General features: G+C 47.5%; 1 protein-coding gene across 1 annotated transcript; it reads right to left on the reverse strand.

The window, feature by feature from the left end:
- Window positions 1-217: 217 nt before the first annotated feature.
- Window positions 218-5,393, reverse strand: DLX3 (distal-less homeobox 3). Its single transcript, XM_024745859.1, has 3 exons — window positions 4,867-5,393; window positions 3,637-3,827; window positions 218-2,064 (listed from the first exon to the last, which is right to left on the reverse strand). Exons 1-3 carry the CDS (start codon window positions 5,189-5,191, stop codon window positions 1,717-1,719), a joined length of 864 nt encoding a protein of 287 aa, XP_024601627.1. The 5' UTR covers window positions 5,192-5,393; the 3' UTR covers window positions 218-1,716.
- Between the last annotated feature and the right edge of the window lie 18,087 nt (window positions 5,394-23,480).

Consider the following 23,480-nt stretch of genomic DNA (forward strand, 5'->3'; position numbering starts at 1 on the left):
CCGTGGGGGCAGCCATGGGGTCAGAAGCACCTACTACCCGGCGCCCAGCTCAGCCCAGTCCTCGAGCCCAGAGCCCCAGCACTAGGTCTCCAGGGCTCTGACTCCCCCAGGACACCCTGGAGGCTCAGAGGGCTTTCCCCACCAGACACCTTCCCCAACTCCCGGCCCTCCGCCGAGAGCTGCCTGCCTCTAGCCTCCAGTTCAAAGAGCTCAGTGGTTATTTTCTTCTTTTTTATTAATGTTATATATAAAGATGGGTCCAATAAGAAAGCAGAAATGAGAAGGCTGGGAGGGGGTGGGACTTGGCTTCGTTCCTCTACCCCTGGGGTGGGACTCTTCGAGATCCACCACGTCTCTCCTCTCGCCTGCGCCTCCCACAAACCCAAATCCAGCCGGAGCCCACATCTGTTTCTCTCAGCTCACGACGCACAGGCACAGGCAGGTACATCCAGGAGGAAAGGGCCACATAAATAGGAAACCACAGTAGGGAGGAGGCTGCTTCTCTCTGTTGCTTTAAAAAAAAATACATACTATATATATATATAGCTACAGTCTTCTACCTCTCCTTTTCTTCGATGTTCGACCACATCAGGGGTGGAGGAAAGTTAGCTCTGGGGGGCGTCTGGGCCAGGAAGGGGCAGTGCCACTGACCCTTCAGACAGCCACCCCCTCACCCCTAAAGGCACCGAGTTATAACCCTTCCCATGTGCCCCGTTCACCTCACCCGACATTCTCCGTCTTGGTGGGAATTATCTGTTTCCAAGGCCACCGGAAAGGGGGTGTTTGGGGGTTTGTCTTGTCTTGGAGATTTGGGGTTTGGCGCCAAAACTCCCAACTTACTGGAGGAGAGGAATAGGTGGGGTGCGGGTGAGCAGAGGCACCCACGCAGGGGAGATTGGTCCTATCTGTTAACAATGCCCTTTGTCTTCCTGTTTTTCAACAGCTTTTGAAACCAAAGTTGTGCAAAGTCCTGTACATGGAAGAAGAAATGGGTCCTCGGGAAGGATGCCTGGGATCCACCCCTCCTCTCCGACCAAAGCGGGGGAGGGGAGGTGCTCCTTGAGTTCTCTCTAAAGCCACAAATATTAAAAGCTTCCCTTACTTGGGGGCTTTTCTTTGGTTTAACCCTCAAACCCTAAATGAGGGCTAAAAGTTCAGGGCGGGGCTCGTTGAGGTCTCCACCCTGAGTCCCAGTCTCAAGGTTCAATGTCTTTTTGGCAGAGGGGATGCTCAGTTAAGGGGCAGCCCAGGTCCCCATGGCAGGACCTTAGGCCTGGCAGGTCCCAGAATCCACAGTGCCTGGTGCCCCAGCCCAGGCCTGACCTGAAGACGCTCCGCGGTGTCCCCAGTGCCCAAGGAATCCGGTCTAGGGACTCGGTACTAAGTTTTAGAATCTGGAAGGTGATGAGCCATTTAAAGCCAATCCAGGCTCTTGGAGCAGAAGGGAAACAGCTGTCCCAGCTGGAGTGAAGTTCCCAAACATCTGGAGGGGCACCCCAGTGTCTAGGCAGGGGAAGGGAAATTCAGGGGGCATCCTTGGTCCATGCAAATTTCATCTGGAAGCTCTTGGGTCCCTGGAGGAAGGGGCAAGGGAAGGGGGAAAAGGGGTGTCCTTTCCCCTGTGCTCCTCGATGATTCCTGAGTGTCGGCTAGGACGGAGGCGCCTTCTGCTTGGTCCTGGGGTTCCTTCGTGAGAGGTTCAGGCCAGGTGGGTGCTCAGTACACAGCCCCAGGGTTGGGCGGGGGCCCGGGGGAGGCATGGTGCAGGGCAGCTGGTTGAGGCGGCGGCTGCTGTAAGTGGGGTCCACTCAGGTTCTGTGCATGGTACCAGGAGTTGGTGGGGTCGTCCAGGTAGCTGGGGGAAGCACTGTGCAGGAGCGGCGGGGGCAGCTGGCTGCGGGCGGGGGCTGGAGTAGAGTGGGAAGAGGTGTCCCAGAGGGCGGGTGACGGTGGTGAGTTGCAGGCCATGGAATCACTGTTATTGGGGCTGTGCTCCAGGGGCGCCTCCCCGTTCTTGTACAGCTTCTTGAATTTGGAGCGGCGGTTCTGGAACCAGATTTTCACCTGCCCCAGAGAAGAAAGGGGGAGCTAGTTAGCCTCGCAGAACGCTGAGTGAAAACCCATCGGGGAACCCAGCCTAGAGAGGGCAAGGCCAGCACCCACCGTCACACGAGATCCAGGCAAAACCCAGGCACCCGAACCCCCAGGCCAGCATCTTTTTTCTGTCGGGGACAGAACTTCGGCCAGGAACTACTGACTGCCTAGGTCCAAAGCGTGTGACCTTGGGGAAGTTACTTAACCTCTCTGGTTCTTGCTTTCCTCATCTACAAAATGGGGATGACGGCAGCACTATTACCTACGTCCTAGGGTTGTTATGATGCAAAAATAAGTTAAGACAAATAAAGAACTCAGAACAGCCAGCCATACTACTGACATAGTAAAGCACTGAAGAAAAGGCAGCCCAGGTGGGAGATGGGCGGTTTGTGGTATTTTGTTCACATTGGAAACCCAGAAGCAGAGGTGCACAGATACACAGAGACAAATGCACACCCACATAAGCATCTCCATGCGCGGCAACATACGCACTCACAGCTTCACACACGAGACACCAGGCTATAAAGACACACACATGCACAGGTACAGCCAGATAAGCACCCTGCAAAGGTGAGCACCCACGTCCACACACTCAGGAGCCCTCCAGGGCTGGCTAATGGGGGTGACCTGGGGACTCGGGAGCAGGTGAGCCATGATTCCCCAGATTTCCCTTGGGGTTTCTCCCCCTCCCCCTGCTGCTCTCCACCCCATGACTGGTACAAACAATGAATCAGCTCCTCACCGGGTGACCCAGATTCCCGGCGGACCAGGCCCCACGCAGCCGCAACCCAGGCCCGTCTGTCAACACCTGTAGGGAGCCAGGCGTCCGCCACTCCTCCCCTGAGCGGTGACAGGCTGCTGGGGGCTTTAGGGACAGACTGGGGGTGGGGAGTCCCACCTCTGAGTTCCTGTCCGCCTTTGCGGGGAATCTCTGTTCTTGGCTCCGGGCACACACAAAGGGGTGGAGCATTTGGGCGCTGAGAAGGAATGCAATCTTTTGATACAAGCACACATTTTTGTACATGCACTCACCCCTGTACCCAGTCAAGTACATCTGCCTTGCCATCTGTAAGCACAGAGAGCCTTGAAAGGTCTCACTCCTTAAGTGTGCTTTCCCACATGTACACAGATCCATTCGCCTGTGTGCAAATATATACATGAACACACGTATACGTACACCTCTTACACACACATGCCTAGCCTGGGGGGAGACACGGTGTAGACTCCTATCAGTAACCAATCCTGTGAGTGACCCACACTGTTGGGGGCCTGTGGGAGCTGTCAATTCTGGGGTACAGGGAGGACACCTCTCCTTGTGAGAGACTCAGTCGCACAGGTTCACAAATATGCACGCCTGTACACGTGCTAATGCACAAACTTCTAACAGAGGTTGAGATCTGGGGGCCCCTCCACCCACAGGCAACGGTTTCAAGGCCCTGAGGGGAACGTAAGAGGCCATCTAGGGTCAGCAGCGCCCGGGGAGTCCCGGGGTCCCGCGGGGCCCCACCGAGTCCTCGCGGCCCTCGACCGCCCACCACTGACCTGCGTCTGCGTGAGGCCCAGCTGCGCGGCCAGCTCGGCGCGCTCGGGCAGCGCCAGGTACTGGGCCTTCTGGAAGCGGCGCTGCAGGGCGGCCAGCTGGTAGCTGGAGTAGATCGTGCGCGGCTTTCGGACCTTCTTGGGCTTCCCGTTCACCATGCGCACCTCGGCTTCCGGTTCCTCCTTCACGGACACTGAGGGCAACGCACGGGGATAGTGGGCGGCTCAGCCTCGGCCTGCGACCCCGGGGCCCTCATGGGCCCCGCGGGACACCCAACCCTCCGGCCCACCTACCCACCCCGGGACTTCCCGGCTGCTCGCTCCGCCGCCGGCGCCCCGGGTGGGAGCTGCGGCCACAGTGCCGGGCCGGCGGCCGCCCGCGACGCGGCGCTCCGCCGCTCCCAGCTCCGCGCCCCCAGAGCGCGGTCCCGGCGCCAAGCTACCACCGGACGCGCACGGCCGCCGCCTCGCTCTCCGCAGCTCCCGCCACCGTCTGCCCGCCGCCCTGTCACCCGCACCACGCTGTCGGTCGCTTCTCTCCCTCTTTCCCTTCCGTCCTCCCTTCCTGTATTGTTCTTTAAACTTTTTATTTTAGAATAGTTTTAGATTTCCAGAAGAGTTGCAGACACATCAGACTCCCTTCTTCTTCCTTCCTTCGCCCTTTCCTCTGTTCCTTTCTTGAGTCCTTTCTCTCACTTTGTCTCTCCACTTTTACACTGACTCCACTTTTCTCTTTTTCAGTTTCTCCACTCTCCGCTGCTGCTTCCCTCCCTGTTCCGGTAATTCTGAGGGGTCTCTCTCCGTGTCCCCCTCACCTTTCTCCCTCCCCCCCCGCCCAGATCCAAAGCGGGGTCGCAGAGCTTCCAGCGCCCGCTGCCTACCCGCCAGCCCTCTACAGCCCGATGGAGGACCGCCTGCTGAAGTGCCCGGAGAGCACCTGGAGCAGGAGGTTCTCTGACATCCACAGCCCCTGCGTCCTCGCCTCGCTCACCCGGATCCTCACCCAGGACCACGGCCCCGCACACGCACCACGCCCCGAAGGCGCGCAGTCTCGGGACTGGAAGGTCGTCTGTCCCCTCTGGAGGTCATCTAGCCCACCTTCTCTAACTTCGGACAGGTACATTCCTTACCCGAGGCGCCTCCCTAGATTTCCGCTCCAATTCCTCGCCTTTCTCTCGCTCGCTCGGGAACCTCCCCGTGTCCCCCACTCTCCCGCGACCCTGTGGTCCTCACCTGGGTCCTGCGCTGGCAGTGGCTGTTCCCGGTAGGCTCCGTATTGCCGGTAGGAGGTTCCGTAGGTATACTCGGACTTGGGCGAATACGCGCCCGTGCCTGCAAGCCCGTTGAGGTTGAACTGGTGGTGGTAGGTGTAGGGGTTCACGGTCTGGCCATACGGCTGGCCCGAGTAGTAGTCGTGCTGGGGAGCGCTGTAGTAGCCCAGGTCAGTGACGGAAGACTCCGGCAGGGTGGGCGAGTCCTTGGAACCCGCATGGCAGCTGAGCGAGCTGGAGATATCGGTGAGGATGCTGCTGAGCTTGCGATCGAAGGAGCCACTCATCCTGGCGGGCGCCGCGCCACCCCCCGGGGCTGGCCTCGGCCGGAGCGCCGGAACCGGCAGGAGCGCGGGGGAAGCGGAGGAGACGAGGCGGGGGTGCGTGTCCGGAGGGCAAGGGGAGGTCCCGGCAGCGTCTCTGGGGAGGGCCGGCCGAGGGGCGCTTAGACCGTCGCCGGGCTTCCGGCGGTCGCGGCGCGCCTCTCGTAGCGTCCCAAGCCACAGTCAAATGCTACCAGCTCCGCCCGGCCAGCCGGTTATAGACTCAATAGTGGAGTCGCAGAGGGAGGCCCCAGCGCTCTGATTGGCTGCAAGTCTTGCCTTCCAGGCAAAACATGCTCTTGAGCTCTTTCGTTCCTCTCTCTCTCTCTCTCTCTCTCTCTCATTCTTTGTTGTTACCCAACACACACACACACACACACACACACACACACACACACACACACTCACACAGACCCCTCTGTTCCTCCTCCTGTGGGTCCCTCCCTCAGCCCAGATAAACCCCCAGTGTCTCTGAAGGAAAGAGTGGGAGGAGGGTGTCTATCTGTAGAGTCCCCAGGATCCTTCAGTCTGTCTGTCTCTTTGGCTGTGGGTGGAAGGTGGGCTCAGGTGCGACAGAGAAGGAGGGGAATTTGCCTATTGGGTGTTTGTGGAGGGAGGTGGTCCAAGGTGTGTGTGTGTGGGGGGGAAATGACAGGCAGATAAACACGCCCAAAGTAGAAGGACCCAGGGCTCCTGATAATGTGCTAATTTCTTTTAAAATCAGAAGAAAGGAGAACATTTTAGGTTGAAGAAAATGGTTGAGTGTATATTAATATATTTATTGTCTTTACAGCAATGCAGTCATAAAGTGTAATTTAAAAATATATATTCTTAATGGAGGAAGGGGCCCATCAGGCAAAAGTGCCCTGGGCCTATGAAAGTCATCATTGGGTCCAGGGAGGGTCCTATTGGAGAGGGCCTGGTAGGCAGGTGTGTGGATGAGGGGCTTATGGAGAGGGTGGAGGTGCACAGCCTGTGTGTGGCGATGTTAAAGTTATCTCCAAAACTTTCAGAGATGGCCTAGGCTTGCTGGAGGGAACAGGGAACCTGGGGTCCCCATGAGGATGGGTGGGACACAGGCTGGATATCTGTGTGCTTCGGTAAGTTTGGGGGCAGATTATGTGTATTTGGGACAGCACTGGGGGAGTGTGGGCATTTTTAGAGATCAGGTGTAAGGGATGGGTGTACTTGAGGTGTGTGACGGGAGGATTTCAAGTGTTCCGCAGTAGATACAGGTTCATTTACATGCAGAGAATGTATGTGAGTGCAGGAGTGTGAGTGTGAGAAAGTGTACCAGTGTATATGGGGGGGGCTGTAAGCAGTGTGAGTGGAGGACCATGGGATGGGGTGTCTGTGCGTGAATGTGTCGTTGTAAACCTATGTACATAAAACTCAGCACCTTCCCGATCTCCGGTAGTTGGGAACCATGATGCTCCACTGAACCCCCTCCCCCCAAGAAAGCTCTGAAGAAGAGGCTCTGCTCCCTGGGGACCCCCACCTCCTAATTCTGTCTAGCCCACAAGGCCAGGCCTCTAGGGCATCCAAATTGTTCCCAACGCTTTAGCGCATTTATCCATCCCACTCTCAATTCTGTTTCTCTGCCTTTCTTGGTGGTGGGAGGGGGAGCTCCTCCAAATATCATTTCCTCGCTGCATATAACGTTCACGCAGGGCTCCCCGTCAATTCTTCTCCTGTCCCCTTTCCCTGCCTGGCCGGCTGACGCGTCCCAGGGACACGCAGTGCCAGCGCTCCACCTTCTGGTCAGTCCTGGCCTCTGCGGCCTCCCCAAGTCTCGCCCAGCCCCGAGGAAGGGTCTCCTTCATAGACTCTGTCCGGTAGAGGAGCGTGCAGGGGGCTCTGTGCCGCTTGCCAAAGTCAGACCCCCAGGGCGGGCTGCCAGGGTTCTAAGGGCTTTGAGAGCTGCCGTTGGCTGAGACAGAGGGCCACGGTCCAAAAAAAAAATCTCCGCGTCCCCCCAGCGCCTATCGCCCGCCGCTCCGAGCCCGTGGCGGGGCGAGTTACCACCCGCTCTGGAAGCCCTCTGTTCTGCTGCCAAGAGGGCGCCTAGAGAGCCCGCGGCGCTGGGGGCAGGAAGGGCACTGGGCAGGCCGGCTCCCCCTCCCAGGATGAGAGCGGGGGAGGCAGGCAGGGCCTGCTTTGGAGCCCCCAGGTCTCCGAAGCGTCGGATAAGCCCCTTCTCGGGGGCTCATTCATTCATCCATCCATCAACTGAGACAGAGAAGGGCCAGGTAATTCAGAGAAAGCAGAGTCGATCTTCCTCACGCGGTTCTCACAAAGGCCTCACTCCCTTCCCTCCTCACTGCCGCTCCTGAGTAAAGTGAAAGAGCACTGGGCTGGGAGTCCGGAATCCTGGAATCATGAAAGGGTGGTGGTGATGGTGGGTTATGTTAGGATAATTTCTACGCTGCATTCTGCTCTGAAAGTCCAAGCGTTCTAGAAGTGGATTAAAACTGCAGCATTAGGGACTTAAGTGAGCAATTAAACAATTGTCTGGTAATGTGAGGTTAGTATCTGGTGCCCCATTGCCTTCTGTGCTCCAGGACACCAGGGACTGCATCTGTCCAGTTCACTACTATCTTCCAGTTACCTAGGGCAGGTCCTGGCACACACAACCTCAGTGCTCAGTAGATGTTTGTTGAATGAATAACAGACTCCCTAATACTGGAGAGGGGCTGAATCATCTTGGCTGGGTATGCTTGTGGGGTTAGGAAAAGGGGCGGCATGGAGCAGGCACCGGCGTCAAGCTGTCCCACTCTAGCGCAGAAGCAGCTTCCCACATGGGGCCATATGGCCCCAAAGGGGCCTGTCAGACCAGCAGGACTGAAGCCACCAGCCACTGGGCTGGCACCTGCCAGCTCAGGGTGACGAGGTTGCCAGAGGATACAGTGGGACCAGTGCCACCCGCTGCACCTCGCCTGAGCCAACAAGATGAGCAGGTGTCAGTCTGGCCAGAGTCCTGCCCCTGGTGGAGGGGTGATGGAGGGGCAGTCAGTCAGGTGCCTCTGGGAGGCTGGTGGGAGGGAGAAGGGGCAGTGCTGGCCAATGCCCAGGTCAGAGTCCATTGCCCACCCTCTCTCTGGCATGAAAACAGGTACCTTGTTGAAGCAAGCTGTTCCCTGAAGCCTAAGTATTATGCCACCTGGGCACGGCCCGCAACAACTGGTCTCACAGAGTGCCAGGTCTGAGGGGAGGAACTCAGGAAGGAGGACGGAAGCAGAGGGTGAGCCGGCCAGCCCTTTCTCTCTTCATTGCCTGGTGAGCTGGCGCCATCTAGTGGTCACTGTGAGGAGGCGAGTCCAGCTCTACTGGGGAGACCTGGGAAGTGGGCCACCTGTGGGACCCCCACCAACATACCCAGAAGGAATGTTATCTTTACTTATCGTAGGAGCCCTATCAACACTAAATATTCACTTTCACCATCACCTTGCCTTACTCTGCAGCTGCCGCCTCTCCCTCCTCCCACCCGTCCTTGTCCAGCCAGTGGCTCCTTCCTTTAGGTTTTTCATTAATAAATCAAAAAGTGGATTATTAGGGCCTTCCCTGGTGGCGCAGTGGTTGAGAGTCCGCCTGCCGATGCAGGGGACACGGGTTCATGCCCTGGTCCGGGAGTATCCCGCGTGCCGCGGAGCGGCTGGGCCCGTGAGCCATGGCCGCTGAGCCTGCGTGTCCAGAGCCTGTGCTCCACGGCGGGAGAGGCCACAACAATGAGAGACCCGCGTACCGCAAAAAAAAAAAAAGTGGATTATTAGATGGCCTCTGAGGTCCCTTCAAACTCTGATGTTCTAAGATGTTTAATTCTAGAGCTCTTGTCTCTTAAGGGGGAAATTCCCCCTACCTTTTCACCAGCTCCTTTGGAGATCCACCCCAGGCCTTCAGCACTTTGCAGCCTGGGTGTTTTTCTTCTTTCTGGGGTCCTTCATCCATCCAACAAATCCTTCCTGAGCTTCTACCATACTAGGTTCTGGGGATGGAGTAGTGAACAAGGCACACACAATGGCCTCCTCCACGGAGCCCAAGGTTTAGTGGGGGAAGTGGATACACATGCAGCCAGTTTCACTACGGTGAGTGTGGTATGTGCTGGGATGGGGGCAGCACACGCTGCTGTGACAGCCCAAGGGGGCCCAAACCCTTTGTGGAGGTGGGAGGATATCTGAGCTGAGGCTTGAAGGATGTGTGGGCCTCGGCCAGGAAAAGCAGGGATGAGGGGGTGGAGAGGGTTCCCTGCCAAGGGAAAAGCCTGTGCAAAGGCTAGTGAGACTTCCTGGGGCATAGCGCTGGGGCTGGAGTGGAGTCAGAGCCCCAGAACACAGAACCCCTGGGACTCCAGAGCAGGAGGGCGGGCTTCATCTGGAGGCTTTAGGAAATCACTGAAAATTTTTAACCAGGGGAGATGGGATTTTCATTCCAGAAGAGTCCCTCTGGCAGCTGTGTGGGGTTGACTCAGAAGGACAAGATTGGAGGCTGGGAGGCTGCTGCGGAAGCACAGGAGAAGGGAGAGCTGGGTCTGGGTTAAGGAAGAGGCAGTGGAGGTGAAGAGAAGTGGGTGAATTTGAGACATGGTTAGAAGGCAGAGTGATAGTGCTTGGCTGCGAACGACAAGGAGCGGGGAACAGCAGGGAATAACATTCAACTTCTGACTTGGGCAACTGTGTGGAAAGTTGGGACCATTCTCTGAGAGAAAGAACACCAGGGAGAGGGGGTGCTTGATGGGGAAGAGGATGTGTCCTGTTTTTTTCGACTTCTCATCGGAGTATAAAATTTATGCAGAAAAGTGCACAAGCCACGATCAGTGATTTGCACAAACCAAACATGGCTGTGTAACTAGCACCCAGGGCGAGTACCAGGTTGGGAAACACCACTGGCATGGCACTCGGATGCCTCCTCCTGTTCCCTTCAGCTACTGCTCCCCAGGGTCTTAACGCCTAGCACCACAGCTCAGCTTGGCATATGATTGGAAGTGTCAGTGTGTACTCCTTCACGTCTGGCGTCTTTTGTTCAACATAACGTTTGTGAGATTTATCCATATTGTTGGATAAATCATTCATTTTCGGTACTGTAGGCGGGTATTCTAGCATAGGAATGTGCCAACATTTATTTATCTGTTCTACTGCTGATGGGCATTTGAATAGTTTCCAATTTGGCGTCCTCATGAGCAGTGCTCCCATGAGCGTTCTTGTACATGTGCTTTGGTGCACATACGTATACACTGTTGTTGGACACGAGGAATGGGATTGTGAGCCGCGCCGTGGGCGTGCATTCTCCTTTAGAAGATGCTGCCAAGTAGTTCTCCAAAGTGCTTGTGCCATCAGCTCCATTTTTTTTTTTTTTTTCCGGTACGCGGGCCTCTCACTGTTGTGGCCTCTCCCGTTGTGGAGCACAGGCTCCGGACGCGCAGGCTCAGCGGCCATGGCTCACGGGCCCAGCCGCTCCGCGGCATGTGGGATCTTCCCGGACCGGGGCACGAACCTGCGTCCCCTGCATCAGCAGGCGGACTCTCAACCACTGCGCCACCAGGGGAGCCCCATCAGCTGCATTTTGATTATGCTGAGTCTGAGTGTTTCTGAGACATCTAGGAGGAGCTGTCCAGCAGGCAGTTGGCTACATGGATCTAAACAATCAGTAAAGAAGCTGGGATTGGAGATGTAAATTGGGGGCTTGGAACAACTTGTGGTAAGTCAAGTTCGATGGCATGGGTCTGATGGTCCAGGACGGGGCCGTGGAGAGAGAACAGAGGGTCGAGGGTCTCAGGGCAGCACCTGTGAGAGAGTGACCAGAGAGTGTGAGGCAATGCGGAGGGAAGTGGCCCTGAGTTTGTGGGGGGCTGGGAGAGTGTTTCAAGGAGGATGGAGTGGTCAGCAAAGTCAAATCCTGCTGTGAACGGCCAGATGGGGACTGAGATGTGCCCACTGGATGACATCTCAAGAAGGCATTTGGTGATTTCAAGGAAGAGTGGGTTCAGGGGAAGGGAAGTTTATGGCCGGCTGAAGGGTAAGTGGGAGGGAGGGTGTGCAGAGAACAAGTGAAGTTTGACTCTGAAAGGAAGAGGAATGGAGAGGGTGGTTGCTGGAGGGCATTTGGCACATGGGGAGGGGTGTCTGTGTGCTTTAAATGGGAGGAAGTCTGTTTAGAAGTCAATTACAGCAGCCAGTAGAGGGGACTTGGGAAAGGATCTGGAAGCCCACCCAAGGAGTTAGCCTTACAGCAAGTTCTCTCTTCAGTTGAGTCAAGAGGAAAGATGACCCGATAAGAGCTAGCTTTCACTGAACGTTCTACGCATATGAGTTCATTCACTCCGCCCACCGCCCTGTGAGGGGGAAACTGAGGCACAGAGTTGACAGGGGGAAACTGAGGCACAGAGAAGCTAAGTAAATGCTGGATTCACAGTTTGAGCCCAGGCAGTCTGACTTTTCACCTCTGTGGTAGCTACTCCGTTCTCTGTACTTTTCTGGATGCTTGAAACATTTCAGAGGAAACAGAGCTGTTCAAGACATCTGGGGGTTCCTGTATAGTAGGTGTGTATGCAAAGTAGGTGTGAAGTTAGTAGCTGAGGAGAGGGGAGATGGTGGCTGGTCCCAGAGGTTTAAGGACAGTGGAGAAAGGTAGGTCCCAACTGTAGCTGCTGCCATGGGGACCGGGGAGAGGACTGGCCAGGGGAAATGGAAGAATACCCAGGGCCCCTAGAGTCCTCTTGCTTGTGAGAGGTCATGGGGTTGCAGTGACCCCCAGGAGGCATGGTGGGGGTCCCAGGTGGTGGGCTGCTCTCCAGCTGGGCTCAGCACCAGCTGTGGGCAGATTGTTGAGTTGACCAGGTAGAGGTTGCTTAGCAGGCAAGGGAGGAGCGGACCTTAGCGAGGGTTGCTCAAGTGGTTTCCAGGGGACTCTTAAGTTGGGCAAGGAAAGAAGTGGAGGGTAGAGTGATTGGTGGAAGGTGGAGGAGAGTCCAGGCTGGGGTTCCCACGAGGTCAGAGGGAGGCAGCAAGGAGATCACAGAGGGGACGCTCTTGTGGTCAGAGAGCCAGAGATTGGAGTCTATTCAAACTGTGGGGGAGGGGGCGGTGGGGAGAAAATCTTGTATGAAGCTGGGGAGGGAGGGTACAAATATAAGAGTTACACCACACTTCTCAGAAACCGTGCGAGCAAAATCAGAGTGGGGTGAAATCTTTTTTCAAGTGTGGAAAGGAAAAACAGTAACAACATAGAGTTTTTTCTTTAATTAAGTAGTGTTGATTTAAAATATCATGTTAGTTTCAGGTGTAGAGCAAAGTGGCTCAGATATATACTTTTTTCCAGATTCTTTTCCACTATAGGTTATTACAAGATATCGAATATAGTTCCCTGTGCTATACAGTAAATCCTTGTTGCTTACCTACTTTATGTATAGCAGTTTGTATCTGCTAATTCCATACTCCTAATTTATCCCTTCCCCCTCCCTTTCCCCTTTGGTAACCATAAGTTTGTTTTCTATGTCTGTGAGTCTGTTTCTGTTTTGGAAATGGATTCATTTGCACTATTTTTTAGATTCCACATAGAAGTGATATCATATAATATTTGTCTTTCTCTGTCTGACTTACTTCACTTAGTGTGATAATCTCTAGGTACATAACAATATAGAATTTTGTTTGCATTTTGTTTTTTTGTTTGGATTTTGGTCCCATTTTATAATTTCTGTCTCTTTATTGATATTCTCTATTTGTTCGTACACCATTCTCTTGGTTTTCTTTAGTTCTTTATCCATGCTTTTCTTTAGCTCTTTGGGTGTATTTTTAAAACAGTTGATTTCAAGTCTTTGTCTAGTAAGTCCAATGTCTGCTTCCTTAGGGATGGTTTCTGTCAATTTCTTCTCCTGTGAATGGGCCATATTTTCTGTTTCTTTGTATGCTGTGTAATTTTTTTGTGGTTGTTGAACAGTAGACATTTTGAATTTTATAATGTGGTAACTCTGGAAATCAGATTCTTTTCTCCACCCGAGTTTGCTGTTGTTGCTTGTTGAGGGATATAGTCATCCATTTGAGGGATATAGTCATCCAACTATTTTTGCAAAGACTATGTGCCTTATCGTGTGTGGTCACTGAAGTTTCTGTTCTAATACCTCAGTGATCAGTCAGTGACTTGATCTTTTTTTTTTAAACTATGTTTTTAATACTAACTTTATTTATTTATTGGCCACATGGTGTGGCATTTGGGATCTTAGTTCCCCGACCATGGGTGAAACCTGTGCCCCCTGCATCGTGAGCATGGAGTCTTAACCACTGGACCTTCAGGGAAGTCCCAGTGACTTGATCTTAAATGTCAACATTTAGCATCCCCTTTCTTTTTTACACACTCCTCTGAGAGCTGTAAGTATTTACTAGATTTCAGAGTTCCAAAAAAGTTGATTCTGTCAATTGTCACTGGTTGCTTCAGTGGAAGGGCTGATTTTTGGAGCATCCAACGGTACCATTTGCCTTGATGTCATCCCTGATTTGTTTTTGAAGCTTACTCTCTCCAAGATATATTGTTAAGTAAAAAATAAAGTAAAAAAATAAAGATGGAGAGAAATGTGTATAGTATGTTACCAGTTACCTAAAAAAAGGGGGGGTATATTTGCTTATAAACAGTGAAAGGATAAACCGTAAGATTAAAAAAAGAATAGTTTTTAAAAATAGAGCTACCATATGACCCAGCAATCCCACTCCTGGGCATGTACCCTGAGAAAACCATAATTCAAAAAGAGTCATGTGCCACAATGTTCACTGCAGCTCTATTTACAATAGCCAGGACATGGAAGCAACCTAAGTGTCCGTCAACAGATGAATGGATAAAGAAGATGTGGCACATATATACAATGGAATATTATTCAGCCATTAAAAGAGATGAATTGAGTTGTTTGTAGTGAGGTGGAGGGAACTAGAGTCTGTCATACAGAGTGAAGTAAGTCAGAAGAGAAAAACAAATACCGTATGCTAACACATATATATGGAATCTAAAAAAAAAATGGTTCTGATGAATCTAGGAGCAGGAGAGGAATAAAGACACAGATGTGGAGAATGGACTTGAAGACGTGGGGAGGGGGAAGGGTAAGATAGGACCAAGTGAGAGAGTAGCATTGATATATATATACACTACCAAATGTAAAATGGATGGCTAGTGGGAAGCAGCTGCTTGGCACAGGGAGATCAGTTTGGTGCTTTGTGACCACCTGGAGGGGTGGGATAGGGAAGGTAGGAGGGAGACACAAGAGGGAAGGGATATGGGGATATATGTATGCCTATAGCTGATTCACTTTGTTATATAGCAGAAACTAACACAACATTGTAAAGCAATCATACTCCAATAAAGATGTTTAAAAAAAGGATAGTTTTTAAGTGACTCCTTATTGAATATAGATACAAAAATCTTTATCAAAATATTAGCAGATAGAATTCAGCATTACATAAAAGAATTATACACCATGTCCAGATGGGACTTATTCCAGGGAAGTAAAGATAATCCAATATTTAAAGATCAATCAATGCAATCTACCATATTTACAGGTTAAAGAAGAAAAATCACATGATCCTATCAATTAAAGCAGAAAAAAGCATTTGACAAAATTCAACACCCATTCATGATGAAAATTCTAAGCAAACTAGGAGTAAAGGAATTTCCTAAACTTGCTAAAGAACATCCAAAAAAAATCTGTAGCTAACATCATATTTAATGATGAAAGACTGAATGCCTTATCCCTAAGATAAAGGACAAAGTAAGGATATGCACTCTGTCACTGCTATTCAACATAATGCTGGAAGTTTTAGTCACCTCAGTAAGGCAAGAAAAGGAATTAAAAATAAATACAGATCAGAATCCAACAATATATTAAAAGGATCATACACCATGATCAAGTTGGATTCATTCTGTGGTCACAAAGATGGTTCAACATATGCAAATCAATCAATGTGATATACCACAATAACAAAAGACGAAAACCACAAGATCATCTCAACAGATGCAGAAAAAGTATTTGATAACATTCAACATCCATTCATGATAAAAAAAAACACCTCTCACCAAAGTGTGTATAGAGGGATTATATCTCAACGTAATAAAAGCCATTTATGACAAACCCACAGTCAACATAATACTCAATGGTGAGAAGTCGAAAGCCTTCCCACTAAACTCTAGAACAAGACAAGGATGCCCACTCTCACCACCTCTATTCAACATGGTATTGGAAGTCCTGGCAACAACAGACAAGAAAAAGAAATAAAGGTATCAAAATTGGAAGGGAAGAGGTAAAATTGTCATTATATGCAGTTGACATGATACTCTATATAGAAAACCCTAAAGACTCCACACAAAAACTTGTAAAACTAGTAAATGAACTCAGCAAGGTTGCAGGATACAATATTAATATACAGAAATCAGTTGCATTTCCTTACACTAACAATGAAATATCAGAAAGAGAAAGTAAAAAAAAAATTCATTTAAAATTGTGTCAAAGGAAATTCCCTGGTGGTTAGGACTCCACGCTTGTCAGGGAACTAAGATCCTACAAGCCACATGGTGCAGCCAAAAGAAAAAGTGTCAAAAAAAAAAACCCCAAAACTAAGAATAAACCTAATCAAGGAGGTGAAAGATCTATATGCTGAGAATTATAAAACATTTATAAAAGAAACTGAAATGATTCAAAGAAATGTAAGGATATCCCATGCTCTTGGATTGGAAGAATTAATATTGTCAAAATGGCCATACTATCCAAAGCAAGCTACAGATTTAATGCAGTCCCTATCAAATTACCCATGACATTTTTCACAGAACTAGAACAACAATCCTAAAAATTTATATGGAACCAAAAAAGACCCAGAACTGCCAAAGCAATTTTGAGGAAAAAGAAAAAAGCTGGAGGCATAACCCTCCCAGACTTCAGACAGTACTACAAGGCTACAGTAATCAAAACAGCATGGTACTGGCACAAAAACAGACATATAAATCAATGGAACAGAATAAAGAACCCAGAAATAAAACGCATACACCTACGGTCAATTATTTTCAACAAAGGAGGCAAGAATATACAAAGGAGAAAAGACAGTCTCTTCAGCAAGTGGTGTTGGGAAAGCTGGACAGCCTCATGTAAACCAATGAAATTAGAACACTCCCTCACACCATATACAAAAATAAACTCAAAATGGTTTAAAGACCTAATATAAGACATGATGCCATAAAACTTTTAGAAGAGAACATAGGCAAAATATTCTCTGGCATAAACCATAGCAGTATTTCTTAGATCAGCCTCTGCTCCCTAAGGTAAAAGAAATAAAGGTAAAGATAAACAAATAGGACCTAATCAAACTTAAAAGCTTTTGCACAGCAAAGGAAACCATAAACAAAATGAAAAGACAACCTACGGAATGGGAGAAAATATTTGCAAACAATGCAACAGACAAGGGGTTAATTTCCAAACTGTGCAAACAGCTCATAGAGCTCAATATATATATATTTAAAAAACCCACTAAAAAAATGGCCACAATACCTAAGTAGACATTTCTCCAAAGAAAACACACAAATGGCCAACAGGCACATGAATAGATGCTCAACCTCACTTGATTTGATTTGATGCAAATCAAAACCAAAATGAGATATCACCTCACACTGGTCAGAGTGGCTATCATCAAAAAGTCTACAAATTATAAATGCTGGAGAGGGTGTGGAGAAAAGGGAACTCTCCTACATTGTTGGTGGGAATGTACCTTCCTGCAGCCACTATGGAAAACAGTATGGAGGTTCCTTAAAAAACTAAAATTAGAGCTACTATATGGTCCAGCAACCCCATCCCTGGGCATATATCCAGAAAAGACAAAAACTCTAATTCTAAAAGATACATGCTCTCCAATGCTCATAGCAGCACTATTTACAATAGCCAAGACATGGAAGCAATCTAAGAGTCCATCAACAGATGAATGGATAAGGAAGATGAATGGATAAAGAAAGTAAATACAATGGAATATTACTCAGCCATAAAAAGAATGAAATATTGCCATTTGCAGCAACATGGATGGGCCTAGAGATTATCATACTAAGTGAATTAAATCAGACAGAGGAAGACAAATATTATATGATATCATTTATATGTGGAATCTAAAAAATAGTGCAAATGAATCTATTTACAAAACAGAAAGAGACTCACAGGCATAGAAAATAAGCTTATGATTACCAAAGGGGAAAGGGAGGGGTGGGAGGGATAAATTAGGAGTATGGGATTAATAGATACACACTACTATATAAAAAATAGATAAGCAACAAAGATTTATTGTATAATATGGGGAACTATATTCAATATCTTATAATAATCTATAATGGAAAATAATATGAGGGACTTCCCAGGTGGTCCAGTGGTTAAGAATCTGCCTGCCAATGCAGGGTATGCAGGTACGATCCCTGGTCCAGGAAGATCCCACATGCTACAGGGCAACTAAGCCCGTGCGCCACAATTACCAAGCCTGCGCTCTGGAGCCCACGAGCCACAACTACTGAGCTCGCGCGCCACAACTACTGAAGCCCATGTGCTCTGGGGCCCACGTGCCACAACTACTGAGCCTGCGCTGCAACTACTGAAGCCCACGTGCCTAGAGCCTGTGCTCCACAACAAGAGAAGCCACTGCAATGAGAAGCCTGTGCACCACAATGAAGAGAGTAGTCCCCACTCACCGCAACTAGAGAAAGCCTGCACACAGCAACGAACACCCAAAGCAGCCAAAAAAATTAAAATAATTTTAAAAATAAATTTTTTTTAAAAAAGAAAAGCATCTGAAATATATATGTGTGTGTATGGGTATATATATATAAATCTGAATCACTTTGCTGGGCACCTGAAACTCACTATTATAAATCAACTATACTTCAATTAACTAAATACATACAGATCAGAAAGGAAGAAATAAAGCTGTTCCTATTTGCAGGTGACATGATGTGTTACAAAGAAAATCCAAGGAATATATTAAAAAAAAAACCCTCCTAGAACTAGTGAGTTCAGCAAGGTCACAGGATATAAGATGAATATATAAAAATCAATCATACTTCTATATAATAGGAATGAAAACTGAAAGTAAAAATACAATACCATTTACAATTGCTAAAAAAAAGAAATACATAGGAGTAAATCTAACCCCAAAAAAGTAGACATAAATTTAGCTAACGTTGTGTTGTCAACTGTGATTTATGGTTCACTCTAATGGATCATCATCGTTGCATCACTCTGAGTGACGGCACTGAAGTGAGTAACTTAAGAGACTTTAGCAGTCTACCTTTGACTTGGCCTGTGGATTGAGATGGTAATAGTCTAATTTTTAACAATGTGAATACTGTGACCATGTATTTTAAGAGTTCAGATAATGAAGATGAGAATAATTACAATACCAATGACACCACCAGGTGAAAAAGGCTAAAGGACTGTGTTAGGACTGTGGGGTTTTTTTAAATTATTTATTTTGAAGTCTACTTAATTTACAATATTGTATTAGTTTCAGGTGTACAGCAAAGTGATTCGGTTATACATATATATGTGCATATATCTATATTCTTTTTTAAAAATTCTTTTTCATTATAGGTTATCACAAGATATTGAATATAGTTCCCTGTGCTATACAGTAGGACCTTGTTGTTTATCCCTTCTATATACGCCAGTTTGCATCTGCTAATCCCAAACTACCAATTCAACCCTCTCCTACCCGCTCCCCACTTGGCAACCATCTGTCTGCTCTCTGTCCCTGATTCTGTTTCTGTTTCACAGATAGGTTCATTTGTGTCATATTTTAGATTCCACATAGAAGTGATATCATAAGGTCTTTTCTCTTTCTGACTTACTTCACTTAGTATGATAATCTCTAGCTGCATCCATGTTGCTGCAAATGGCATTATTTCATTCTTTTTTATGGCTGAATAGTATTCCATTATATATATGTACCACATCTTTAACCATTCATCTGTCGATGGACATTTAGGCTGTTTCCATGTCTTGGTTATTGTGAATAGTGCTGCTATGAACATAAGGATGCATGTGTCTTTTTGAATTATAGTTTTGTTTGGATATATGCCCAGGAGGGGGATTGCTGGATCATATGGTAATCCTATTTTTAGTTTCCTGAGGAACCTCCATACTGTTTTCCACCAACTTAGATTCCCACCAACAGTGTAGGAGGGTTCCCATTTCTCCACACCCTCTCTAGCATTAGTTATTTGAAGACTTTTTAATGATGGCCATTCTGACCAGCATGAGGTGATACCTCATTGTAGTTTTGATTTGCATTTCTCTAATAATTAGTGATGTTGAGCAACTTTTCATGTGCCTATTGGCCACCTGTATTTCTTCTTTGGAGAAATGTCTCTTTAGGTCTTCTGCCCATTTTTTGATTGGGTTGTTTGTTTTTTTGTTGTCGAGTTGTATATTTTGGAAATTAACCCTTGTCAGTCGCATCATTTGCAAATATTTTCTCCCATTCTGTAGGTTGTCTTTTCATTTGGTTTATGGTTTCCTTTGCTGTGCAAAAGCTTGTGAGTTTGGTTAGGCCCCATTTGTCTATTTTCATTTTATTTCTATTGCCTTGGGATACTGGCCTAAGAAAACATTGGTACAATTTGTCAGAGAATGTTTTGCTTATGCTCTCTTCTAAGACTATTATGGTGTCATGTCTTATGTCTAAGTCTTTAAGCAATTTTGAGTTTGTTTTTGTGAATGGTAAGAGAGTGTGTTCTAACTTCATTGATATACATGCGGCTGTCCAACTGTCTCAGCACCACTTGCTGAAGTGACTGTCTTTTTCCCATTGTATATTCTTGTTTCCTTTGTTGAAGATTAATTGAGCATAGGCATGTGGGTTTATTTCTGCATTCTCTATTCTGCTCCATTGATCCATATGTCTGTTTTTGTGCCAACACCATGCTGTTTTGATTACTGAAGCTTTGTAGTATTGTCTAAAGTCTGGGATGGTTATGCCTCTTGCTTAGTTCTTTTTTTTTCAGGGTTGCTTTGGCAATTCTGGGTCTTTTGTGGTTCCATACGAATTTTAGGATTATATGTTCTAGTTCTGTGAAAAAGGTCATAGGTAATTTGATAGGGATCACATTAAATCTCTAGTTTGCTTTGGGTAGTACGGCCATTTTAACAATATTAATTCCATAAGTTTGTTTTCTATGTCTGTGAGTCTGTTTCTGTTTTATTCATTTGTACTACTTTTTAGATTCCACATATAAGTGATATTGTATAATATTTGTCTTTCTCTGAATGACTGTGTTGTTTTAATGACAGAAAGACATATAGAACTGGAATGGGGAGGTAAATAATCAAAACAGAGCACTGCACAGTATGCAGAAAAGAATTTGGGCTTGAAGAAGGGGCCGTGAAGCAAACACAGAGACTCATATATATGGAATCTCAACAAATTTGGGATGAATCAGGCAAGTAATTATAAATCAATCAAAAGTTTTTCATCTCCCAAAAGACACAATCCTCACTCACAAATAGTGGCTCAGGCATCCTACACGAATGAGCAGGTATCATCATATAGTTTCCTTGACAGCTCTGTGAAACTGAGTGAAGTTACATTACCTGATTCAGAGGGTGCAACTAAAATGTCCCCTGGGAGAGCAAAAGGGGACTTTTCGATAACCTACGTCATGACCTCCAACAGTAGAGAGCTGATTTTGTCAGATCTCACCAACAGTCATGCCATGTATTTCAAGTCTGAATCATGGCAACAAAAAGATGTTCCACCCCAGCTCTTAGGTACCTTGATTTGAAAAACAGAGTTTCAAATGGTCATCTTGATTTCTATGAAGGTTTTTAAAAATCCACAGAAAGCACAAAACGAAAGGTTGTTGATATCTTATCCACATACAAACTAATCTTGCTCATCTATCTTGGATATTCAGCAGACAGGGCAAATGTAAACTTTGGCAAATTCCATTCCGTCTGGAAACTTCTTACCAAAAAATAGAAAAGATCTTACCTGCTAAATGGACCGTATCTCCTGTGCACAGTGCTGTTGAAAGGAGTGTGATTTACTTTTCTGTGATATTGAGGTTTTCATAATGAATTTTTTTCAGTCACTTTTCAGTTTTCTCAAAATGTGCAGAAGCGGTTAATGAGATCGCTTCCTCAGGCATGTGCCTACAAAACAGCTCAATTGCTGTCCATGGCAGAGATATTAGAATGTTGACCTGCTGTAAAATCGTATTTTTAAAGGGTGAGATAAAAAGAATGTCTCTAATTTGGAAGTACATTAAAGATGAGCATGGGGCTTCCCTGGTGGCTCAGTGGTTGAGAGTCCGCAAGGCTAATCTCATTCGGAAACACCTTGACAGACACACCCAGAATAATGTTTAACCAAATATCTGGGCACCCCAAGGACACAATCCAGCTGACACATAAAATTAACCATCGCATAATTTCAACTTTGATTTCACAACTTCAAATTACCTCTGTGCTTTATTTTCCCTGAGAAAGAAGTTAAACTTCTGGTGACATCTGAGTCCTTAAAAATGATGGACGTTTTGGATACAGATAGTCTATATGATGAACTCATAGATGCAAAAGACTGGATTGATAAAAGCTGGTCGACCAAAAGTCTGTAGATAAAAGTAGGACATTTCTCAAGAGCTATAAACTGATTCCTACAAGTCTAAAAATCTGCTGTTGTCAGTAAGTAAAATCCTAAGTATTCCACTCCCAAATGTTTATGTTGAGAGGATTTTTAGTTTCATGTCATCGTACTGGACTGACACCAAGGAATCGGTATAATGTAGGATTGATAAGAGCAAAGCTGTAGGTCCAAGTGAATTTTACATTTGCCTGTCTGGAATTGCACTATTACATAAAAGAAGAGAAGGCCATCCTAAATAAAGACCTCAGGCTGTTCAGTTACTGGAAGAGAAAAGAGAAAGAGTCAAATTACCTTACCATACCATGGGACAGGAAGAAACATGTCATTGCTCTTTTTTAAATTAAATATGGGTAATATCTGTTTAATTTGTCCTATTATATTTCTGTTTTCCTTTTTAAAAGCCTCACATTTATGTATCTTAAGAATACACAGGGCTTCCCTGGTGGCGCAGCGGTTGAGAGTCCGCCTGCCAGTGCAGGGGACACGGGTTCGTGCCCCGGTCTGGGAAGATCCCACATGCCGTGGAGCGGCTGGGCCCGTGAGCCATGGCCACTGAGCCTGCGCATCTGGAGCCTGTGCTCCGCAACGGGAGAGGCCACAACAGTGAGAGGCCCGCGTACCGCAAAAAACACACAAAAAACAAAAGAATACACGGTAATAGGGACATCCCTGGTGGTGCAGTGGTTAAGAATCCACCTGCCAACGCAGGGGCATGGGTTTAACCCCTGGTCCAGGAAGATCTCACATACTGTGGAGCAACTAAACCTGCGTGCCACAACTACTGAAGCCCGCGCACCTAGAGCCCTTGCTCCACAACAAGAGAAGCCACCCAATGAGTACAGCACTGCAATGAAGAGCAGCCCCCACTCACCACAACTAGAGAAAGCCTGCACGCAGCAAGGAAAACCCAACGCAGACTTGTACAAGCCTCTTAGATAGCCTAATCCACCAGAGGGCAGACAGCAGAAGCAAAAAGACTACAGTCCTGCAGGCTGTGGAACAAAAACCACATTCACAGAAAGACAAGATGAAAAGGCAGAGGGCTATGTACCAGATGAAGGAACAAGATAAAACCCCAGAAAAACAACTAAATGAAGTGGAGATAGGCAACTTTCCAGAAAAATAATTCAGAATAATGATAGTGAAGATGATCCAGGACCTTGGAAAAAGAATGGAGGCAAAGATCGAGAAGACGCAAGAAATGTTTAACAAAGATTTAGAAGAATTAAAGAACAAACAAACAAAGATGAACAACACTATAACTGAAATGAAAAATACACTAGAAGGAATCAATAGAATAACTGAGGCAGAAGAACGGATAAGTGACGTGGAAGACAGAATGGTGGAGTTCACTGCTGCTGAACAGAATAAAGAAAAAAGAAGGAAAAGAAATGAAGACAGCCTAAGAGACCTCTGGGACAACATTAAACACAACAACACTCGAATTACACGCGTCCTGGAAGGAGAAGAGAGAGAGAAAGCACCAAGAAAATATTTGAAGAGATTATAGTCAAAAACTTCCCTAACATGGGAAAGGAAATAGCCACCCAAGTCCGGGAAGCATAGAGAGTCCCATAAAGGATAAACCCAAGGAGAAACATGCCAAGACACATAGTAAT

Source organism: Neophocaena asiaeorientalis, unplaced genomic scaffold, assembly GCF_003031525.2.
Source record: "Neophocaena asiaeorientalis asiaeorientalis breed wild unplaced genomic scaffold, Neophocaena_asiaeorientalis_V1.1 scaffold1, whole genome shotgun sequence".
Taxonomy (NCBI): domain Eukaryota; kingdom Metazoa; phylum Chordata; class Mammalia; order Artiodactyla; family Phocoenidae; genus Neophocaena; species Neophocaena asiaeorientalis.

Coding starts and splice junctions, on each gene's coding strand:
- DLX3 (XM_024745859.1), bottom strand. CDS start 5,191: ATGAGTGGCTCCTTCGATCGCAAGCTCAGCAGCATCCTCACCGATATC. Junction 3,828..4,866: donor ACTGCCAGCGCAGGACCCAG/GTGAGGACCACA, acceptor CGTTGCCCTCAG/TGTCCGTGAAGGAGGAACCG. Junction 2,065..3,636: donor TGGGCCTCACGCAGACGCAG/GTCAGTGGTGGG, acceptor TCTCTGGGGCAG/GTGAAAATCTGGTTCCAGAA.